Here is a 21562-nt window from a genome sequence, read left to right as displayed (position 1 = left end):
AAGTAAAATACTTAGGCATAGGTCTAGCAAAATATGTATAAGATCTATATGAGGAAAACTACACACTCTGCTGAACAAAATCTAAGTACATGGAGATATATTCCTTGCTCATGGATGGGAAGACTCACTGTTGTCAAGATATCAGTTTTTTCCTTCATCCCAACTTGATCTATAAATTCAGTGTAATCTCAAGCAAAATCCCAGTGAATTATTTTGTGGATATTGGCAAGCTGATTCTAACGTTTACAAGGAGAAACAAAAGACCCAGAGTAGTCAGCACAATATTGAAAGAGAAGAACAGACTTGGAGGATCAACACTACCTGACTTCACGACTTACTGTAGAGCTGCACTGATCAAGACAGTGTCATATTAGTGAAAAAATAGACAAAGAGATCAGTGAAACAGTATAGAACGCCTAGAAACCTAAGGGCAAAGAAAGGTTTCTTGAAAGCAGCCAGAGAGAAATGATGAGGAGCGCCTGTTCAGATAGCAGTAGATGTCTCATCTGAACCATGGTAACCAGTGGAAGCAGCACATTATTTCTTAGGTGTTAAAATAAAATAACTGTCATTTGTGAATTCTGTATTCAGCAGAACTGTCCCTCAGGAATTAAAGGCAAATAAAAACATTTTCAGATGATGGAAAATAAAAAAGAATTTGTTGCTAGCAGATCTAGCATTGAAGATTGGCTAAATGAAATTCTTGAAACAGAAAAGAAATGATAAAAGAGTAAATCTTGGAGCATCAAGAAAAAAGAAGGAACAATGGAGAGAGCAGAAATACAGGTTCATACAGTAATAGACTCTCCTTTTCCTCCTGAGTTTTAGCAATTATATTTGGTGACTGAATAAAAACTATAAAGTCATCTGATACTAAATATGATGATATTTAAAATGGTGAGGAGAAGGGACCTAAATGGAAGTGAGGTTGCCATACTCCACTAAAAGTGGTAGAACATTATACCAGTAGATTGTTATAAGTCACATATGTTTATTCTGGTACCAGGAGTAACCACTAAGAAAACTGTACACGAATAATAGAGTGGCCAACTTAAGTATTAACATTTCCGTAATTACTATAAATGTAATAATTACCTAAAATGTAAATGCAGATTGGATGAAAAAATGTGACTCAACTATATGCTGCTTATAGGAAAGTCACTTCAAATTCAATAGCATATGTAGGTAGAAGGTAAAAGAATGGAAAAAGTATTCCGGACAAGCACACACACACACACACACACACACACACAAATGAGTGTAAAATAAAAATCTGAATAAGACTGATTTATCAACATCAGTATTCTAGTTATGATATTTTACTGTTGTTTTGAAAAATGTTACCATTTGGGGAACTTGGTCAAAATATACAAGGAATCACTCTATTATTTCTTTTTTTTTTTTTAATTTTTAATGTTTTATTTATTTCTGAGAGAGAGACAGCATGAGCTGAGCAGGGAAGGGGTAGAGAGAGAGGGAGACACAGAATCTGAAACCGGCTCCAGGCTCTGAGCTGTCAGCAAAGAGCCCGACGCGGGGCTGGAACCCACGAACTGTGAAATCATGACCTGAGCTGAAGTCGGACACTTAACCGACTGAGCCACCCAGGCACCCCAAATTTAAATTATTAAAAAAAAAAAAAAGTAAAAGGGGGCAAGAAGACAGGACAGCTAACTGCAGTGTTGGATTCTGAATTGGATCTTAGAACAGAAGAACAACACTGTTGGAGACACGCAGAAGTCAGCAGTTAGAATGATTAGAAACAGACTTTTAAATAATTGATAGATAGCTTTAAGAATCTAACTGACATCACCAATTTCAACAAAGAATTAGAAAATAATAAAAAAAGAATGAACAGGGTGCCTGGCTGGCTGGCTCAGTTGGTTAAGCATCTGACCCTCGATTTCTGCTCAGGTCATGAGCTCATGGTTGTAAGCCCTGCTTCAGGTGTAGAGCCAGCTTAGAATTCTCTGTCCTGTCTCCCCCAGTCAGTGTTCTTGCCCTGTGCATGAGTGCTTTCTCTCTTCCTCTCCCTCACTCCCTCCCTCTCTCACTCTCTCAAAAAAAAAAAAAAAAAAGTAAACAGAAACTGAAGATACAGTAACTGATTTTAGGAATGTAGATACAGATGAAGAGAGAATCAGTGAACTGTATGTTGGGAAACATACCTGGACAGAAGCACAGAGAGGCAAAGGGATAAAAATACGCTGTCATTTGTGAGCTTGCTTGTGCTGTGCTCCTTCTCTCTTTCTCAGGCATACACACAGTGGGTTTTCTGTGAATCATTTGAGAATAAGATATATCTTTCTCATGGCCCCTGGCCCTTTAAATTAAAGTACCTCAGGGGCACCTGGGTGGCTCAGTCAGTTGAGCATCCGACTCTTGGTTTCAGCTCAGGTCATAATCTTACAGTTTGTAAGTTCTAGCCCCATGTCCAGCTCTGTGCTGACAGTGTGGAACCTGCTTGGGATTCTCTCCCCTCACCCCCTATGCCCCTCTCCTGTGCGTGCATGCTCAAAAATAAACTTGAGAAAAAATTTTAAGTGGTGTGTATTTTCTAAGAATAGTGATAGTTTTAAGCGACTTAAGTGGTAAAGTACCATTTTTCACCTTCAGTAAATTTAATACTGATATAATACCTTTAATCTATTGTTTGTACTGTATTTTATCAATGGACCTAATAATGTCCTTTATATTATTTGCTTCCCTCACCTCCAGTACCAGATCCAGTCTAGGGTCTAGGGTTGGGTATTGCATCAAATTTTTATGTCTCTTTAGCCTACTTGAATCTAGAACTTGGGTCAGCAAATCTTTTCCGCAAAGGACCAAATAGTAAATATTTTCTGCTTTGTCTCTGTATACTCACTTCTGCTCTTGTGACATGAACATTCACAATAAGCAAAAGGGCATGGCTGTGTTCCAATAACATTTATTTACATGAACAACCAGGCAGGATATGGCCTAAGGACTATAGTTTGCTGACTCCTGATCTAGAACATTTCTACTGCCTCTCTTCCTTATTTATTTATTTATTTTTAATAATATTGACATTCTTTCATGAATACATCTTTCCTCTTTTAATCTATTCCCTATCTTGCCTTTGTTTCATGTTTCCTCATGGTTAGATTCAAGTTATGCATCCTTGGTCAGAATACTGCATAGGTGAGGAGCTAGCCCTTCTTTTTTTTTTTTTTTTTTTTTAATATTTTTATTTATTTCTAGGAGAGAGAGAGAGACAGCGTGAGCAGGAGAGGGTCAGAGAGAGAGGGAGACACAGCCCAAAGCAGGCTCCAGGCCCTGAGCTGGCAGTCAGCACAGAGCCCGACGCGGGGCTCGAACCCACGAACCGCGAGATCATGACCTGAGTGAAAGTTGGACGCTCAACCGACTAAGCCACCCAGGCGCCCCAGGAGCTATCCCTTCTCAGGATATCACACTTGGAGGCAGATGATGCCTGTCTCTCCCTTATTTTTATAATAATTTTGTTCTCCTGTTTGAGGTATTGTCTGTTGGTTTTTTTTTTCCATTCTCTAATCACTGTTTTATTTCCTTCTTGCAACCAATAAGCAGTATGTGGGGAAACACTTTAAAGCCATGCATATATCCTACTCCTTGTTAGGTTTTCCTCCTGCTTTCTTTAACATCCATTGTTGTTAAAAAATATTTTAATACTCTTCTCTCTGATTAACAGAACAAAGATTTTAAAATACTTCTCCTGGGTCACCTAGGTGGCTCAGTCGGTTGAGTGTCCGACTTTGGCTCAGGTCATGATCTTGCGGTTCATGCGTTTGAGCCCCAAGTTGGGCTCTGTGCTGACAGCTCAGAGCCTGGAGCCTGCTTCGGATTCTGTGTCTCCCTCTCTGTCTGACCTTTCCCTGCTCACGCTCTGTCTCTCTCTCTCTCTTTCTCAAAAATAAATAAAAACATTAAAAAAATTAAAACACTTTTAATTGCCATATAGAGAATACTAACCGTATAGTTACTGTGCTCTTCAAAATATTCATGAATTAAAAAGGAAGTCACTCTGGGAATATGAAATTTTGAACTGAATAGTAATGAAAGTATTATATGTCAGAAGATGGGATACAACTAAATGCAATGCTGAGAATGAAAGTTGGGGCTTTTAATGCATACATTAAAAAAGAAAGATTGAAAATCAGTGATTTGTTTTCAACCAAGAATATATAACTGCAAAATACATTCACAGTCATTAGAGTAGAAAAGACAAAATTGAGGCGTGCCTGGTTGGCTCAGTCAGTGGAGCATGTGACTCTTGATCTCAGGGTTGTGAGTTTGAGCCCAAGTTTATTGTAGAAATTACTTAAAAAAAAAAAATCTGAAAAAAAAAAAGACAAAATTGATAAGCTTCTGGAGAGATTGATAAAGAGGAAAAGAGAAATTACTGATATCAGTAATGATAGGACATCACTATAGATCCTAGATACATTGGAAAAATCATAGGAGGATTCCGTAGTAAATTTATTCTGATAAATTTGAAGAATTTAGATGAAATGGCAAATTCTAATAAAACTAACTTGCGTAAAAGAAAACTTCAGGCTCAGATGGCTTTATCAGTGAATATTTCCAAACTTTTTACACAACTAGCATCAGTCTTAGACAGACTCTTCTACTGCATAAGAAAATGGGTAAAATTCTTGTTTTTATAGAGCCAGCATAATTCTGTTATAACCTGACAAAGGAAAAGCAGGTCAGTCTAGCTTACCAACATATAAAAAATTTTAAACAAAGTATTTGCAAACTGTATGCAGCAAAATATCAAAAGGATCATGACCAAGTTGGGTTTATTTGACAAATTCAAGGTCAATTTAATATTTGAAAATCAATATCATTCACAGCATTAATAGAATAGGGGAGAAGAGGCAAATGATCATTAGATGCAGGGTTTTTTGTTTTTTTTTTTTAACGTTTATTTATTTTTGAGAGACAGATGCAGCATGAGCAGGGGAGGGGTAGAGGGAGAGGGAGACACAGACTCCAAAGCAGGCTCCAGGCTCGGAGCTGTTAGCACAGAGCCCAACGCGGGCTCGAACTCCGGAACTGCGAGATTATGACCTGAGCCGAAGTCGGCCGTTTAACTGACTGAACCACCCAGTGGTTGTAATAGCCACCCTATTTTTTCTTTGAAAAAATAGAACTCAGTACTCAACTAATGTTAAAAATCCTTAGTAAAGTAGAAATGCAAAGGTACTTCCTTAATCTGGTATTAAGGAAGGGTTTTGCAAAGAACTTAGTGTAAATATCACACTGGTGAAATACTGAAAGCTTTCCCCTGAGATTGAGAACAAGACACGGATACTTACCATCACCAATTTTTTCCCTATCATAATGGGGATCTTAACTAATTGTAATAAGGCTAGAAAAATAATAAAGTCATAAATATTGGAAGGGAAAAATGAAATAGTCTATTTTTTAACAGCAGATATGCTTGCATTATTCATAGTTTTTGCCTGGGATAATCAGGAGAATGGTGTTAACCATATCACAGAAATGAAAATTTCATTGTCAAAAAAATATAGAAGTGGTATTTAAAGTTTCGGGGCAGTATGAGATCAGTATGACTTCCATGAGAGAAGCAGATTGAGGTTGGAGCCTTGGGGCATTCCTACAGCTAGAGATTGAGACAGCAGGTGGATATCGCAGAGGGGATTGAGAAGTTGTCAGTGAATTAAGAGTGCAGGGTTTTGGAAACCAAGTGAAGACAGTGTTTTAAGAAAGAGGGAGGCATCAGCTATTTCAAATGCTTATATACCTTGAAAGGATTTGGCGGTAGGCGGTGGGGGTGGGGAAGTGGCTGGGGAGGTTAGGGTTAAACCAACTAGAATGTGTTAAGAAATTAGTAGGTGAGAATGTTGTCAGTGAGAGTAGATAATCCTCAAGAATTTTGCTGTAAAAGTGAGCAAAGAAGTGGCAGCAGCGTGAGAGGAAGGTGAAATAAAAGGAGGGGTTTTTTTTTTTTTTAAGTTTATTTTTGAGAGAGTAGGAGAGCACACATGCATGAGTGGGGCGGGACAGGGGGTTGGGACAGAGGATCCAAAGTGGGCTCTGCACTGACAGCAGAGAGCCCAGTGTGAGGCTTGAACTCACAAACCGTAAGATCGTGAGATCTTGACCCGAGCCAAAGGCAGATGCTCACTCTCCTGACTGAGCCACCCAGGTGCCCCAAGGGAGTTTGTTTTTTAGGAAGGGAATCCAACAACTCATTTCCTGCTGATCCAGTAGAGAGAAGTGTGGGGTAGGCGTTGGAATTAGGTTGTTCTGCTGGTGCTCTGATTGAGTAGAATTTGAGGATTCTGGACCCAGGTAGAAGGTTTAACCTTAGATGGATTTAGCTGGTTTATCCATTATAACTGGAGGAAAGGAAGGCAAAGTACATGCACTTAGTAATTGGAAGAAAATATTTTTCTTCTCCTAATTTATTTCTTCTGTCACTGTTCACTTAATGCCATTAGGATGCCAGGCACATTTCTAGGCACTGGAATTAGGGAATAGAACAGACAAAAATCTTTACGTCATGAAGTTTACATTCCACTGGGGGAAAGCAGACATGAAACGAGTTAGTAAAGCAATTCATTCATTGATCATCCGCTGAAATTGAAGAGGAGGAGGAAGGTTTGGGAAGTTGAAAGAAAGTGAGGTATGAAATGAATTGACCAGGAAAATGGAAGGATTGTTCTGCAGTGCTGAGAATCTATTTAGTTGTGTGTTTATAAATGTGAGGTAAGGGGCGCCTGGGTAGCTCAATCGGTTATATCTCTGACTTTGCCTCAGGTCATGATCTCAGGGTTCATGAGCTCGAGCCCCACATCGGGCTCAGCCTGGAGCCCGCTTTGGATTCTGTATGAAATGCACCCTTATGTCATGTACTACTAAGAAAAGAAAACGCTTCCTTTAAGCTGTGACATGCCATTGATTTTACAGTGCATCCTGATTTCCGGTCCATTAGGAAAAAAGTGTTCATCTCAGAATTGGTGAAATTAGTAGTTGGGATGGTTTTACTTGAAAGCAACAGAGATTTCAAACTTAAATGGACTTTAGCTATGAAGAGAAGCCAAGCGGGGGTATGAGGAACATGGCAGCCTACATGAGATTTGTTTCCTTGGCTCTCCCAACTGCAAGCGCCCTGCTTTTCGTGAGCCAGCTTGCTGTGGGGACCTACAGGAAACTTACAGGATCTAGGATCTGTTGTGATCCTTGCAGACAGACAGAACTGGTGTGTAATGGGGCTAGTATAGCCAGGGGCATGGACAATATAGCAGCAGATCCTGGACAGCGGGATGCTGCACTCATGGAGTATAGTAGGTCAATATATTGCTGAGGGGGTGGGCAGAATCTTTCCTGTGCTTGAGGCCAGGCCAGTGTTGCGAGACCTGGGAGCAGAGAAGATTCGTACTTTGATGGGATGGCAGTGTAAGATGGTACACCCACTTGGAAACATTCTGGCAGTTTCTTTAAATTTAGGTATATATCTATAATTTGATCCAGCGATTTTACTTTTGTGTATTTATCCAAGAGGAATGTCCACACATGCCCACACAAAGGCTTGTACACAGTATTCTTAGCATCTTTATTCATAAGAGCCTCTAACTACATAATCCAAACATCCGTCAACAGGAGAATGAATAAACAGGTTGTGATATATTCATGCAGTAGAATACTACTCAGCAATAGGAAGGACAAACTACGGAGACACGACACTGAGAAAACATTTTGCTGACCAAAAGAAACGAGGCACAAGAGTGTCTCTGTATGACTTTATTAAATTAGGTTGTATAAAACTGGTCTATAGTGATAGAAATAAGATCAGTGTTAGAGATTACCTGCAAAGTGGTGTGAAGGAACTTTTAGGGTTAACAAGACGTGTTTTATGTGCTGTTTGGGAGGGTTCCACACGTGTGTATGGTACCTTTAAGGTTCCATTTATTGTATATGAATTACTCCTCACTAAGATTGATTCAGATTTTTGGTTGGAAGAAATCAAATCACTATAGCAGTCATATGTCATACTGTATATGAATAGATTATGACAGTAAAACTGTCAGGTTAAGAAACAAAACCTAACCATGTCCTGTTTAGGAGAAAGAAACTTCTGAAAATTTGGTAAGGAAGTATGAAAAATAAAGAGTTAGATAAAGAGCTATGGCCTAGGAAAACGACAAAAAAAATCAGTAATTATAATAATAGACAAGGTGGAATGTGAACATCAAACTATAATAATAGGTTATTATCATGATAAAAGAGACAATTTTTGAAGATCTAATAGTTATGGAGTTTATATGGCTCAATGGCTAAATACATAAAGCAAAAATAATGTGGCAAATGTGTCATGGTATGGGATTTCGATAAGATCTTGTAGGTAACAGTTAAGAATATAAAGAAGTTGAACAGTACATTCAATAAACTGAATTACACGTATATAGTAGTTTACATTTCCTATAATAGACTGTCTTTGGTTTTTGTTTTTTTTTTTCTTTTTTAATGTCCAAGGAACTTTGGTCAGAGTTTATCAGATGTCCAACATACCTGACCACAAAGAAAATCTTAACAGGTGAGATTACTGCAGAAATCACCCTCAACGTGTTCTTGAATTGGAAACTTGGTAGAAGCATCAAGTTAATTCTTTTTAAAATTTTTTTTTAATGTTTATTTTTTGAGAAAGAGACAGATTGTGAGTGAGGGAAGGGCAGACAGAGAGGGGGACACAGAATCCGAAGCAGGCTCCACTCTGCGTCGTCAGCACAGAGCCTGATGTGGGGTTCGAACTCAACCAACCATGAGATCATGACCTGAGCCAAAGTTTGATGCTTAATTGACTGAATCACCCAGGCACCTCGAATTAGTTCTTTATATTTCTGGTTTTGTATTGTTGAAAAGTCTTTATGTTTTAATCCGATGCCTTTGTGTGACTGCTAGTGAAGTGAGCATAAGCAATACTGGTGTCTATAGCTGGATCGCCAACGAGAATATAAAACTTGACCTGAAAGTATAGTTGATATACCTGGTATATCGAGTATAGTTTGATATACCCTATCAAATCTCTCTAAATTTTCAGTAACCCCTTGTTAGCCATTCACTAGAACATAGGGAATTTTAAGTTAAAAGAATTTATCTATTTATTACAAATGTGACTTCATTTTGTTTATTTATTTTTAATGTTTGTTTATTTTTGAGAGAGAGCAAGACAGAGTGAAAGCAGGGGAGGGGCAGAGACAGAGGGAGCCACAGAATCTGAAGCAGGCTCCAGGCTCCGAGCTGTCAGCATAGAGCCCAAAGCAGAGCTCGAACTCACAAACTGAAATCATGACTTGAGCCAAGATCAAGAGTTGGACACTTAACTGACTGAGCCACCCAGCTGCCCTTCAAGTTAAAAATTTAAAAGAAATAAGAGTACCTAGTACAGAGGGGACGTGGAAAATAGCATATTCACATGTATTGCTGATCCAAATGTGAGTTGTTACAGCCTTTTTGAAAATAATTTGGCAGCTTGTTTAACAATTAAAATTCATATTCCTTTGGCCCAGTAATCCTCCTCCTAAGACTCTATTCTTAGAAATTAAAGCACAAGTAAGGCCATATGTATAGGGATATTTATTGCAGCAATGTGCATAATGCCAACTGACTGAAAACAAAATGAATGTTAGTAGGAGAAAGGCAGGGGGGAAAAAGCCTCTACAGGTTCAAATATTATGCTTCAGGAAAAAGTGAGTTAGACTAATAGCTGTTTACTTGGAGAGATTCTCACAAAGTTTTGTTGAGTGAGAAAAGGAAGATGCAAAAAAGTATGTATAATAATTAATTTGTGTAGCCCAAAATTAAGACAACTGTGCATATATCATGGGCTCATGCATATGAAGAAAAATAGTGAAGAATGCTTACTAGGTGGTTAAATGTTTATCTTACTGTGGGGGGTGGGGAGGGGGTGTACTTGGGGAGAGAAGTTACAAAAGGAGAATTGTCTTTAGTTGACAGAAAGCCTGTTTGTGATCATAACTATGCATTATCTGTAAAATTATGTAAATGCTAGATTTAAAAATACTAAGTAGATATTTAGAATAAAAAATGACGTATTTCTTTTCTAAAAGTGATGCTGATTTGCAAATACCTGAGCATGTCTATATGAAATCCATAGAAACCCTTAGCAGAACAAGCATAGTAGAAAGCCAGAAAACATTTTGAACTAGAAGGGCCTAAAGTATGTCCACACACATAGACAATAAACCAGTAACCTGTGGGAGTGGTCTCTGTCGTTGGTTGGTGTTCATGGACCTTTGCGTTCCTTTGGTTGGTCATCCTTGGTACTGGCTTCCTGTTCAACCTCATAGCATAATGGCTGCATTGCTGAGATGGAGTTTGGGGCACAAATTGGTTATAATAGTGTGAGAGGAGGGTGCAGAGAGCAGAACTGTGCAAAGGAAGAAGTTTAACTTCAGTGTAGGCCTGACAAAGGCGGGGCTCAGGAGCAAGAACGGGTCAGAGTTGTTTCCTGTTGGATTGAAATGCTTCCTACACTCTGTGGTATGGACTGCCCTGGGCAGGGTGTGACCTGGGGCAAGGCACCTCCAGAAGGAACTGACAGCTGGATGTTGCCTGTTAACCAAGCTGTAAGTCCTTCCCCAAAAGGGAGGTTATGTGGCGAATCTCCCTGTCTACTGCTCTCTCTTTCTTTTTTTTTTTTAATTTTTAAATTTAAAAAAAAAAATTTTTTTTTTAATGTTTTATTTATTTCTAGGAGAGAGAGAGAGAGACAGCGTGAGCAGGGGAGGGTCAGAGAGAGAGGGAGTCACAGACTGAAGCAGGCTCCAGGCTCTGAGCTGGCAGTCAGCACAGAGCCCGACGCGGGGCTCGAACCCACGAACCGCGAGATCATGACCTAAGCGAAAGTCGGACGCTTAACCGACTAAGCCACCCAGGTGCCCCTACTGCTCTCTTTCTTAAGGAGAAAATACTTCCTGGAAGGCCTCCATCAAGACTTCCCCTGACATTTAAGTATTTGATTACACACTGTGATGGAAACTAGTAATGACCCTTCATCTCCTTTTTTTCCACTTCTCTAATAAAGGGAATCCTGATTTTTCAGTGAGTACATGGTCATTTGGAATAGTGGCTACATTTCTCAGCCTCCCTCTACATTTTAGATATGTCATTAAGTTTTGGCTGATGACGTATAAGTTGAATTGCCTTGTTTGGCTTAGAAGGAGGGGATGTGTGCTCTCTTTTCTTTCCTCCTTCCTGCTGGGTAGAATGTGGAAATAAAAGCTAGAGTTTGAGCAGCCATCTTGGATTATGAGGTAGAAGCCACGTGTTGAGGATTACAAAGCAACTAGATAGAAGAACATTAGGTCCCTGATAATTATGGAAATCCCTTATATTTTCTGTGTTTCTTACCTATGGACTTTATTATGTTGGTTAAGCTATTACTACTTCTGTTTTTCTGTCAGTTATGTTAGGACCTAATCTTAACTGATACACATTTCTAATCCGTTATTGTCAGGGAGCACAGGAAACCATGATTAGTTTAGTCTAATCTTTTTGGGGTTAGGATGGATGTTGGGAGTAAGCCATGGAGATATCAATATCCAGGTAAGTACAGCAGAGGGAGAGGAGGACAAAAAGCCAAGAAGGATTTGCAGGTGATGATAATTATGATGGACCAAGGAATCTTAAGTAAGTGGGAAAGTCAAATGCATGTGTGATGGGTGATGAGTATGAAGTGATAGTTCAGTGGATTGGAGGTCCTCATGGGGCTGATGACACACCAGGAAGGGAGAACTAGGCTAAATGAACTTGAGAGAAAAGAGATGGTGGCCAGAGTATAGGATGCTTAAAATGTAGATATTGGTGCTCATGCTGTTACAGGTAGTGGCAGGGCCCAGGGGAGTGGGTGACTCATATGGGGTGGGGAAAAAAAAAAGACTGTTAATGATGAAGTTAAGAAATGGAAAGCCTGGGTTCTGATGAGAACATCTTGGATGCTGATGTAGTTGAATGAACTAGATGCTAATATCAGTGGGCGAGAAGGTGTAACTGGAATGTCGGTAGATAAGTCAGAAAGTAAGGGAGGCAGATCCAGAGGAGAACATCTGTCTCAAAGAGCTCACATTGGTGGTGGAAAACAGACAAAAGATGATCTGGAAACAGCAATGTGGAAGGAAATAGCATCCTTCTTAAATTTTAAAAAGTTCTATGTAGGAAAAGATACCAGACACAAAATATAAAGAAAAAAGTAAACTGAGAAAATGTATTTATAGTACATTTTACATGCAGATGGGAGCTCTTTAATATAAAAAGAGCTCCTAAACATTAATTTGAAGAAGACAACGTGGTAGCAAAGTGGGCAAAGAATATGGAATTTTAATTTACAGAGGAGGAAATACAGATGACCAAAGCATATGAAAAGATATTGAGGCATCAAGGTTAGTATCAGCCAAAACATTAATGAGATATCAGGATATGCCTATCATATTGTCAAGACCTAAAAATATCAATAAACTTCAAACTTGGCACGAGTGTGGGAAGACAGGCTCTGATGGCCACTGCTCATGGGATGTGGCAGATTGCCTTCAGAAGCAGCAGCCAAATGGCCGTGATGGGTCCCTTGTGTATCGTGGCTTGATGTGCTTGCCCAACACAATTATGCTTTGCACAGTGTTATTGTATTAAGTATACTTCAGTTGTAACTATAACTGTGTGATCTTTTTAAAAACCAGCTCATATTTATAAGTAAGTTCCTGTAGCCATTTTCATGGTAGCCATTTTCAAGGTATGATTTTCCTGTCTCAGGAAGCTTTAGATATGCTTTTGTTTATTCCTGTTGGTTTTAATGTATTTGTACCCCCCTTTCTTAAGTTTATGGCAAGGATTTTTTTCATCTAGGTTAGTATAATCTGCCTATAACAATCCAGTCATTTTCTTCTGGTTATACTGTGCATGAACGTACCCACTATGTTTAACTTGCATTATTTGAGAATTAAAGAAATTAATATGTGAAACTTTGATGGACTTAGATTGTTTTGTTTGTTTTTTGCGTTACAGACTAACTGGATCTTCTGGGTTTGTAACAGATGGACCTGGAAATTACAAATATAAAACGAAGTGCACATGGCTCATTGAAGGACAGTAAGTAGTAATGACTGGTTAAAAAAATTTTTTTAAGAGCTCAGTGTGGCATTACTTTGATTTATAAGTAAAATTAACAACCTCTAGCAAAAAGTACCTAAAATATTTTTATTTGAAAACTTTCCATCTGACAAATTAATTTGATTTTATTAATCTTTATTGTGAATTTGAAAACAATTTTGTGTTGATTTAAAGCTGTGAATGAATTGTACACCCCAGAAGTTTGTATATTTTTAATTATAATACTTAGAACTGTTGAATATTTTGAATGGTTTGCTTACAATATTAGAAGATTACAATATTATATCATTTTTTCTAAGTATCTATTTTTATTGTGGGCAGGAAAATAAAAATAACTTCTTCTCTCCATGGCAAATCTTTAAAGCAGTGTTTCTCAAACTTTTTGGTCTCGGGACCCCTTTACACTCTTAAATTTTGAAAATTCCAAATAACTTTTGTCTGTATGGGTTTTATCTGTGTTCATTACATTATAAATTAAAACTAAGGAAATTCCTTATTAACTCATTTAAAAGCAATAACAAACCTACTACGTGTTAGCACAAAATGGCATATTTTTATGAAAAAGGAAACCCTATATTTAAAAAAAGATCAGTGAGAAGAATGGTACCGTGTTACATTTTTTAAAAATCTCTTCGGGGCGCCTGGGTGGCTCAGTCGGTTGAGAATTTGACTTTGGCTCAGGTCATGATCTCATGTTTCTTGGGTTTGAGCCCTGCGCCAGGCTCTGTGCTGACAGCTCAGAGCCTGGAGCCTGTCTTCGGATTCTGTCTCCCTCTCTCTTTGACCCTCCCCTGCTCACGCTCGCTCTCTCTCTCTCTCTGTCTCTCAGAAATAAATTAAAAACATTAAAAAAAAATCTCTTCTATGTCTGACTCAATTGAAGATAGCTGGATTATCATATTTTCTCTTGCGTTCACTTTGTTAGAATGTGTTATTGTGGTTCAAGTATGTGAAGAAAATTAGACTTCACTTGAATGTATAGTAGGAAAAGGAAGGCTATCTTAATAACATTTTCAAATAATTTTGGATGGTCTTTGATACTGCATCAAAGCTTGACAAGTGCTAATTTCTTTCTTTTTTTTTAATGTTTATTATTTTTGGGAGAGAGAGAGATAGCAAGCAGGGAGGGGCAGAGAGAGGGAGACACAGAATCAGAAGCAGGCTCCAGGCTCTGGCTGGAAGCCCAGAGCCTGACGCGGGTCTCGAACTCACAGATTGCGAGATCATGACCTGAGCTGAAGTTGGCTGCTTAACCATTTGAGCCACCTAAGTGCCCTGACAAGTGCTAATTTCTTATACGTAAATTGCAGTGTGGAATCTAAACCATTATAAGTGAACTTTTGGAATTTAAATTAAAATCTTTGGGGTTTTCTTATACTTTTGAATGGATCTTTAAGCCTTGCATGATTTTGTAACAAGATATATGAGTTATTTAGAAAATAATGTTCACTGAACTGCTCAGATCTTCCAAATTTTGACATATTTCATGATACAATATGAAAAAAAATCACATTGGTTAATGTCACCATTTAACCTCATTAGAAAATTTTAAGCATTGGGAAGTTTTATATGTGTGGCAGAGACAAATTTTCCAAAACTAATTATTGCTTGAAAGCCTGTATTTTATCTTTGGCAACAAATACTGCCACTTGTTTTCTTTGAAGTGACAGCCCTGCTTTGTTCATTTTTTTCTAAACTTTTTTTTTTTTAATATTTTTATTTATTTCTAGGAGAGAGAGAGAGAGAGAGACAGCGTGAGCAGGGGAGGGTAAGAGAGAGAGGGAGATACAGACTCTGAAATAGGCCCCAGGCTCTGAGCTGGCAGTCAGCACAGAGCCCGATGCGGGGTTGAACCCATGAACCGCGAGATCATGACCTAAGCGAAAGTCGGACGCTTAACCGACTAAGTCACCCAGGCGCCCCTGCTTTGTTCATTTTTAAGGAAGTATCTACCAGATATCCAAGTCTGAGTAACCATAGTTTTTTAGTTGTCCTTTCAAGTAAAAATGATAAGTAAGTAGTGCTCAAGAAAAAAGCGACAGGTTCAGCTCAGCACTCAAACAACTGCAAAAGCGATTTTCCTGGAGCCTGCAGTACTTTGTTAGACAGAAGTGCTTTATGCACACTTCCCAGCTTGTCAGGCAGAATATTAAAAAGATGGGTACTCATGGGCCACGATTTGATAAAATTAATAGTTTTTACCGCTTAATAAAGATATCCTTAAATGAAACTCCTTTTTCCTTTGTGAACATGTAATGTTGAAGAATAACGGTGGTTACTGGTACGATTTGGTGCTTCTGCCCTGCTCTATTCTCAAGTACCAGCAGTTTCACTCACCACAGCTCTTGCACCATTAGTAAATGCCAACGTGCTAAGAAAGGCACAAGGTATGTTAGGGTTATTGTGAATATAGATTTGATCTCATAGACCACCTGAAAGGGCCCCAGGACCCCGGCATGGTGAGGAGGACCCCCCTTTGAGAATCGCTGCTTTAAGGAGTTGTTTGCTCTTGCTCTTTCTATCAGTTTATTCCTGACCCCCTCCTCCAGCATTCCTCCAAGTGTGCTCTTGGTGGTGGTTCCTCCTCAGCCTAAGCAAAAAAACTTTAATTCCTTCCTTTCCTTATCCCCACATTCAGCCTGCCAGTAAGTTCTGTCTGTTCTCCCTCTAGAATGTGTTCCCGGTCCATCTACGATCTCCCTTCCGTCTTCGTCTCTACAGTTGTTGTAAGATGCCAGCCATCCTCTGTTTTGTGGGCCACTGTGATGGCCTCGAAATTGGCCTCCTGGTTTTTGCTGGTGCCCCTTGCCCACCTCTCGCTTGTCGTCTCCTGTGGTTTCCTCTATTTGCTCTGTTTCAGATACGTTGATTTTCTTCACATTGCCTGGACACATCAACCCCTTTCTCACTAAGACTTTAGGACTGTGCCGTTCTCTCTGCCCGAAACATTGTTCCCCAGCTTTTCTCACATGGCTTATCTCTTGTCGTTCTCCTCTCTTCCAAAGCTTTCTGGGGTACCTCCCCACCACCAGTTGTGTACATCACATTCCTTTCATTTCTTCACAGTAGTCATCACCAGCTGAGTTGACTTGTTTAAGTACTTATTTAATTGTTTGCTGAGAGATGTTAGGTAGACACGTGTGGGGTAGAGGGAAGGCCTAGACTGGAGACATATAATTAGGCATCACCAGGGTATAAGTGGTGCTGATTTTACCGAGCTTTTTGAATGGAGCGCTTGGGTGGAAGCCAGGTTTGAGAGCAAAGTGGGTGAGTGGGATGTGAGGAAACAGAAAGCAAAGTCTTGTGTGGAGTTTCACTCTCTTTAGAGGAGAAAAGAGGGGTAGGTTGGGTAATAGCTGCAAGGAGAGTTGAGATTTGAAGTTTTTATGTTTTGTTGTTTTTTGTAAAATGTGTGAGACTTAAGGAGATTTAAATACAGATGTGGGAAGTTCCAGATGAGAGGGAGATGTGAAATGTTTAAGAGAGGGAAGGAGGAGTAGACAAGTGTATCTGTTTTGGGAAATGGGGAGTTGAGAGATTTTTGTCAGAGTGCTGAGCTTAAGCAGGGAGGTGGGACCGAATGGTTTGAAATAGTAATTGGGAGTTAGTAGCAATTGTGGGGAAGGAGGGAGAGAGAATTAGTAGTAGGACTGCTGGCAGAATTAAAGTGCCAATTTGAAGTTGGTGAGCTGTGACCAGTCCTGGAACCAGCCTACCCAGCGTGGTGATTACCTCTGGCACAACTTAGTTTTTTTTGCATTTAATCTGAGTTGGAGGAGATCGCTGGTTTCCTCTAGACCAGGGCTTTGCCAGGTAGTTCCAGGAAAAGGCAGAAGGGTAGGTAAGTTTAAAGAACTGGCAGTTGTGTGCGTGAAATGATGTAGTGTGGAATCTGAATAGGGAAGGAAGTGCAGAAAAGAACAGCTAAAGGGTTGGTTCACAGGCTGTTAAAGAATAGCCACTGTATGGGCTCTAGGGCCCGAAGAGGCATAGACATGTCTGCTCGTTTGCCATCGTATGATGAGGGGTCTCTCGCACATAGCAAGTACAAAAAACATCTTTGACAAATGAAGAAATGTTGTTTATGTACTATTAATTTCTTCTCTCCTTGTAAATTTATCTTTGAAAATCTATCTCTGTTTTTGTCTCAAATGTTTGATAGTTATGCGATTATTATAAATTCCTTTTTTTGTTCTTTTCAGGCCAAATAGAATAATGAGACTTCGTTTTAATCATTTTGCTACAGAGTGTAGTTGGGACCATTTGTACGTTTATGATGGAGACTCCATTTATGCGCCACTAGTTGCTGCCTTTAGGTAAGCTCTGACCTACAAGTACTAATCATTATCTGATTTCTGATATCAAACTTATCTCTGAGATTGCGAACTTTTATTGCTCATCACTTTATTATCACTTACCACCTTTATATCATGGCGAGAGTGCTAGTTCTGGAGTCCTCTGTCACTTGTGTACGAGGCCTGACTTGGTTTCCTATAGATACTGGGTAAGTTTCTGGGCAGAGTCCTGGACCTCTCATTTCAGTTTTCTGGTCTATAAAATTGTAGTAGTATCGAGTTTACCTGCTTCTTGTGGTGGTGGTCAAGTTTTCATTTAAAAAATGTTTTGTGAGTAATATATTGGATATCGTTTCTGTAAAAAATTTAAATCAGGAACCACATTCCATGTGACCATTGTGTTCCTCATTGCACAGGCCTTCGGGAGTTATTTGTTGAATTCAGATAAAGTTTGTGTTGGGGGGGGTGTGTATTTATGTACATGCATTGATATGGGTGAAGGAAACTTTTTGGAAAAACACACAGAAAATGAACAGCAGTTACCTGTGGAAAATGAGGAAAATACCAATTATGTATCGTGATTTTTTAAACAAGTATATACTCTACTAGTAGTTAAACACGTGACACTAAATGTATGGGGTATTCTGAATTGTTTTGGCATTTTAGTTTTTATTAACAATAAGTAGCTGTGTTGTTTATTATATTTTTGACTGCATGGGAGTTCGAAACTATTCTGTTTTTCTTCCTTTTACTTGATAGATGATTTATGAACTATATTTTTAAAAACTGCGCATCCCTTAGAGAGCCTTAGCCGTCAGTTTTTCATCTGCAGCTGACTTTCTGGATTTCTTTCTCTCAGACATTTTATTTCCCTGACTTCAAAAAGAAATCAGTTCAAGTATTTTTTGTATCCCTCACTTGGGGCTGGTCTAGTTGATGGTTCCTGTCAGTGAGGAGTTAACCGAGTAAACAGTACACAGGAAGCCAGACGGCTCAGGAGATCAGGGGACTAATGTGCCCTTGTATTCTCCACTCCCTTTGGCTTAGAATTCTCTCCAGCATATCTTTAAACTGAGAACCGAGGTTATTTTCTGGGCTTCAGAGGTCCACTATGGAGCCGGAGAGCAGGGTAGATAGGTCATGCTAAGCTAAGTAAAATGTCATTGTCCAAGTGTGGGGAGCACTTACCTTTATGCCAGAATTTGAAGAATACCTGAGGTTATAGCAAGGCACCCCAAACTTCAACACAAGGGTGGAAACTGTCTGTATTATGTGTTACCATGATAGTACTTGGGGTTCACTTGATACTGAGTTCATGAATCAAAATTCATGGGGTCCCTGTTATGTGCCAGGAGCTGTGCGTCAGCTTGCCAGTGGCCCTTGGGGGAGTGTCAGCCACGCAGCTGTGCGTAACCCCATGGTTCCCCTGGGTTGTGTATCTGTTGTGCCAACACGTGAAGCAACAAGAGCAACAAAACAAGCAGGAGGCTATAATTTTTCTAGTCAGCGACTTCTTTTTAAATTTTTATTTATCTTGTTTTTGAGAGCGAGAGAGAGAGAGCGCACACGCAAGCGAACGTGAGCAGGGGAGAGAGAGAGAAAGAGAAAGACGGGGAGAGAGAGAGAGAGAGAAAATCTTAAGCAGGCTCCATGCTGAGCATGGAGCTTGACACGGGGCTCGATCTCATGACCCTGGGATCATGACCTAAGCCGAAATCAAGAGTCAGATGCTCAACCTCCTGAGCCACCCGGGCATCCCTAAGTCAGTGACTTCTGAGAGAGGCCAAAGTATATGCACAGATTAAGAGGAGGATTTTTATGTTTCTCTAACAAAGCTGGTTGATTGATGATATACATTAATTCGTTGGTTATTTTAAAATTTAAACTGACAACACAGTGTGCATTTTCTAAGATGTTAGTGAAAAAGAATGGGTGTTTAAAAATCAAAATTTACCTGAAACACAAAACCCCTAAAAGCACCAATTTGCAGAACACCTTGAAAACGACTGCTGAAGGTGCCGTCACAAGGTGGGGGCTGAGGGGTGCTGCTGGGCGGGGGGAGCTCTGAAGAGAGGGTTCAAGCCGGTGGTGATGTGCAGGCAGCCCAGAGTGGTGAGCACCTGCTGGCAGACAGCTCAGCTAGTAAGAAAAGAACCACACGGGATTCAGAAGCTGGGGACTGTTTATCCCGGTTCTGCCCCAGCCTCTGTACGAACCCAAACAGGTTGTGTAAGTGCTCTAGTCCTCGGCTCCTGCTCAAAGTGCTGGTGTTGGACCGTGTTCCCTCTGAGTATGTTGCAAACTACAAAGGTTAATTTGATTCTGAACTGGTCGATCCTATTTATCTTCTACATATTGAATTTCTGAATAAAATTTGGTTATCAGAAAAAAATGTGGTTATCAGACAGAGCTCCATTAGCAGACAAATCTGAGAACCGCTGGAGCCAGGTTCTTGCAGCTGTACCACATCTTGATTTTGTGGTGCGTTCAGTTCAGCAAACGTGTAAACGTAGCACCTTTGTGGAGCAGCTCTTCTGCTGGGATCTGTTGGTAGGAGATGCAGAGGTGGTAGCGGTGATGGGACAGAGAGAATAGTTTTCCCTTCTGAGAACATTCTTCAACAGAACATTATTCCTTTTAGAGGTTTTTTTTTTGGGGGGGGGAGAATGACATATTGATAAAGCAGTTGTTTAGACCGTGATGAAGGGCTGTTAGAGGAGCCTTGTGAAAGTCCTATGATGTTGTGGTCAGACACAGTGCACAGAGTAGTCAAAGGCAGGCCCCCCTTAGGTTCTCAGGCCTTCCTTTATCAGGTGGAAGTATAGAGCCTGGCTAGCCCGCCACTGGGCTCTGACCCCCTCCCCCCTGACTTTAAAAATCTGGCTTACCTTCCACATCTCCCAGCCCTTTGAGGAGCATCTAGTCTCGCAAGGAGACGTAGGATTGCTAGTAAACTTGGATAGTATAGTTGGTGAAGTCAGGGTGTGCCCCAGGTGTGTTCACAGAGCCCATGGCTGCCTGGCACTGTTATAATCAATATCTTTGAAGAGCAATTTTCAAAAATCGTTCTAAACAATGGTACTCTGTGTTTAAAATACAAGATTATATAGAACCCCAGGGCAGGTAGTTCTTGATTTGCTCAAGCTGAAAAACAGCTGCCACCTGAGCTGTGCCCATGTGTATTTATCTACCTGGGGGCAGGAGATGGGGGGCGGTGGGAGGCAGCATGGGGTGACAGTTGAATGGCATGCCTGCAGCATCACTTTCTCACCCACGCACTTTCCATTGCTTTGCATCCTGGGTTGAGGCTGCGTTTGTATTCATTTAGCCTGTAAAAGTTTATTTTTGTCATAAACCAGTTGTTTTATTTTCACACTGGGAGAAAGTAGCACATTCCAAAGCTGTCATAATGTCGGGTTTTCAAAGTATAAAGAAGCAAATGCCCGAGTCTCTGACAGTGGGGAAGCTGACCCCCTTTCTCCAGCATCATGGTCATCTAGTATAGACTGCCCTCACACCCCTTCTGTGATTCTGTTCTTTCTCCCTCTGCCCTTTCTACCGTTCGTCCTGCACACTTAAATGTCCCCACCATATAAATAATAAATATCGTTAGCTGTCACTTACTGAACACCTACTAATGTGAGGCAATGTGTAAGCACTTCATGTGCTGTAATAGTTTGATTCTTATTGTATCACTTCGGGTGGATAGGATTTCTCTCCGTGTGCATTTGAGGACACTGAGGTTCCTGGATGTCCATGGCATGCCCAGTGTGATGTGGAGTGAGGATTGACGTTCCCTCTCATCCTGAAGCTCATGCTAGGATAAGAGTGCGGGGTCTTCCACGTGTGACTGAAGCCCCAAGTCATTTGGGCCAGTATTTCTTATGGGAAGATTGCTTTCAGCATACCTGTTTCTAAGTGGTCCTCTTATAAGTACTTCCCCATTTAGCATTTCAAGGGATTCTGGTACATAAAACTGACGAAAGCCAATGTCACCTTTTCCAAGATGCCTTCCCTAGCTGCCCTTTTAAAAGTAGCACTTTTTTTTTCTAAAAATTTTTAAATGTTTTGTTTATTTCTGAGAGAGAGAGAGAGACAGTGTGAACAGGGGA

General features: G+C 40.0%; 1 protein-coding gene across 1 annotated transcript in view; it reads left to right on the top strand.

Moving 5' to 3' along the window:
- Positions 1 to 21562, top strand: part of ATRN (attractin) — a 154383-nt gene that overhangs the window by 20996 nt on the left and 111825 nt on the right. The window contains exons 2-3 of the mRNA XM_077767044.1: positions 13051 to 13134; positions 17358 to 17471. Of these exons, the coding sequence (XP_077623170.1) occupies positions 13051 to 13134; positions 17358 to 17471 (198 nt within the window). The remainder of the gene's footprint in view (positions 1 to 13050; positions 13135 to 17357; positions 17472 to 21562) is intronic.

This window comes from Crocuta crocuta, unplaced genomic scaffold (assembly GCF_008692635.1).
Source record: "Crocuta crocuta isolate KB4526 unplaced genomic scaffold, BGI_CrCroc_1.0 scaffold15, whole genome shotgun sequence".
In the NCBI taxonomy this organism is placed as follows: Eukaryota; Metazoa; Chordata; class Mammalia; order Carnivora; family Hyaenidae; genus Crocuta; species Crocuta crocuta.
Note: the sequence above shows the minus strand (reverse complement) of the source record. Positions and strands in the feature narration are given on the sequence as shown.